At 36.7% G+C, this 2,110-nt stretch overlaps 1 protein-coding gene across 1 annotated transcript; it reads left to right on the top strand.

The window, feature by feature from the left end:
- Window positions 1–1,507: 1,507 nt before the first annotated feature.
- LOC120771950 (cuticular protein 47Eg) lies at window positions 1,508–2,104 on the top strand. Its single transcript, XM_040100260.1, has 2 exons — window positions 1,508–1,556; window positions 1,752–2,104. Exons 1-2 carry the CDS (start codon window positions 1,545–1,547, stop codon window positions 2,091–2,093), a joined length of 354 nt encoding a protein of 117 aa, XP_039956194.1. The 5' UTR covers window positions 1,508–1,544; the 3' UTR covers window positions 2,094–2,104.
- Window positions 2,105–2,110: the final 6 nt, after the last annotated feature.

The following is a 2,110-nucleotide window of genomic DNA, read 5'->3' as shown; positions in this document are numbered from 1 at the left end:
GTTTTTTGGAGAAATGCTGCCTAGTTTGTACTCCTTTCCGGATAAAAATACTGGTCCGTTCCGATTACGCAGACTCGACTCCTAAGAGAATATTGCTATTAGTATCATTGCGCTTTTTGTTAAATTTTTCGAGCGCTGCTCATATCTGACAGCCCTTTAGCTATTCCCACTCATATAAATGTCTCTCTTTTGCACTTATAACTCAACCTTTACCTTAAGGGGGTATTCTTGTCTAGGATTTTGAAAAAATCGATTTTTTTTGCATATCTTGAAAGTTTAGACTTTCAAAAATATGAACTTGGAAGGATTTTTCAAAATTCGACTTATTTTCGGAGATACAGCCGATTTTGTGACGTGGCGTCCGTGTTCACTAGAATTGTCTCCTAAACTTTAAACGCGTTTTCTCAAAACTGACTTTTTCGGAACGATACCCACGATTTCTCAGGTTCTACTGGACCGATTTATTTGAAATTTTTACAGAGTCTTCTTTATAGGCGTGTCTATGGTTGGAACTAGCCCCATCCCAAAAATTTTTATTTTTATTATTTTTAAAAAATTCTAAATAATCAGAGAAAGTGATCCAAAAAACTTTTTTTTTTCAGGCAGTCGCCATTTTGTGGAAAAAAAATTTTCCCACTTTTCCGTAGTTCCGGCCATTGCGACATTATTCTAGATTAATAATCTTTTTTTTTTTTTGGTTTCAGATAACTAGGAGGGTTGAAATCATGGGTATGGTCACGTGGAAATTTTTAGAGACCCCCCATTTCGTCAGCTCATAATTTTTGAAATTTTTTACTTATTTTAGTTTTTAATTTTTTCTGTACTCTTCTAAAATTAACAAATAACTTAAAAAAAAAGGTTAGCAAAAATATTATTTTTTTACGACACTTTAAAAATTACCTGAAATTCATGCTTCTGGACCAGAATACCCCCTTAAAAAGAAGATCTTAAAGTACAGTAGCGAATCTTAAAGTTCTTTGATCTTCATATGTCGCTAAGCTTTCGCACGGCTTTAGTTCAGCGCCTTTCTAGCGTACTCTAGTTCATAGGGTATTCACGTGTGCTTACTTTCCTGTCCGACACTGTATGATTTCAACGAATTCACCTCAACGCACTTCGTATCACTTCTTGACGCCCTTAGCTGAGATATGAAGTATGTAAATTAATTTAAATATGACGTCTTAAGTGTTTAGCCAGCCGATAATATGAACATGCGGACTCGTGCATATCGATATAACGACTTCTACAGTAAAACATGTATATTACCTCAATGCTAGTTTCCAAACAAAAAGTCAACGAAGACGAAAACAATATTTTTTAGATGCGACAAAAACAAAGCGTTAATATGTGATGAGCTTGTATTTTCAGTGTCATCAATAGACCAGACACTCATTAGTGACTTGTTTTTAGAAAAATTTAAATAAAATTTGATGGTTAGCATGCCAATAGTAATTAGCACATTTGTATAAAAACCCGTGAAATTGCAGACTTCTGTATCAGTTTCGTACTACGAATCAACGTGATAGCACATAACATTTCTCAAAATGAAATTCTTTGTAAGTGTTTCAAAATCCAAAAAACTCGCAATAACATTAAATTGAAAATCATAAAAACTAGAAAAAAAAAAAACGTTTCGAAGTTCTTAAAAAAGTTTACATCGCATACCAGATTTTAAGCTCAAAAATTAAAAGAAATTGTGAACGTGCTGTGCTAATTAATTACTCTCAACTGTCTCGTTATCATTTACTTAGGTCGTCCTTGCCTGCTTTTTGGCTGTAGCCTACGCCAACGAAGAAGCCGATGTCCTCCGTTTGGACAGCGAAGTGAACCCCGATGGCTTCAAATACGCCTATGAGTTCTCCAACTCCATCAAGGCTGAGCAAGAAGGTACCCTGAGCGGTGATGCTTTGGTCGCCAAGGGCCAATACTCGTTCACCTCCCCCGAAGGTGAAGCTGTTGCCGTCCAATATGTTGCTGATGAGAACGGTTACCAAGTTGTGAGCGCCAACCCACCACTCCCAACTCCACCACCAATCCCAGAGGCCATCCTTAAGGCTATCGCTTACATCGAAGCTCACCCATCCAAGGAATAAGCAGCTGTTATGTGCTT

This window comes from Bactrocera tryoni, chromosome 3, assembly GCF_016617805.1.
Source record: "Bactrocera tryoni isolate S06 chromosome 3, CSIRO_BtryS06_freeze2, whole genome shotgun sequence".
Lineage (NCBI taxonomy): Eukaryota > Metazoa > Arthropoda > Insecta > Diptera > Tephritidae > Bactrocera > Bactrocera tryoni.
This window is presented reverse-complemented; position numbering and strand designations above follow the sequence as displayed.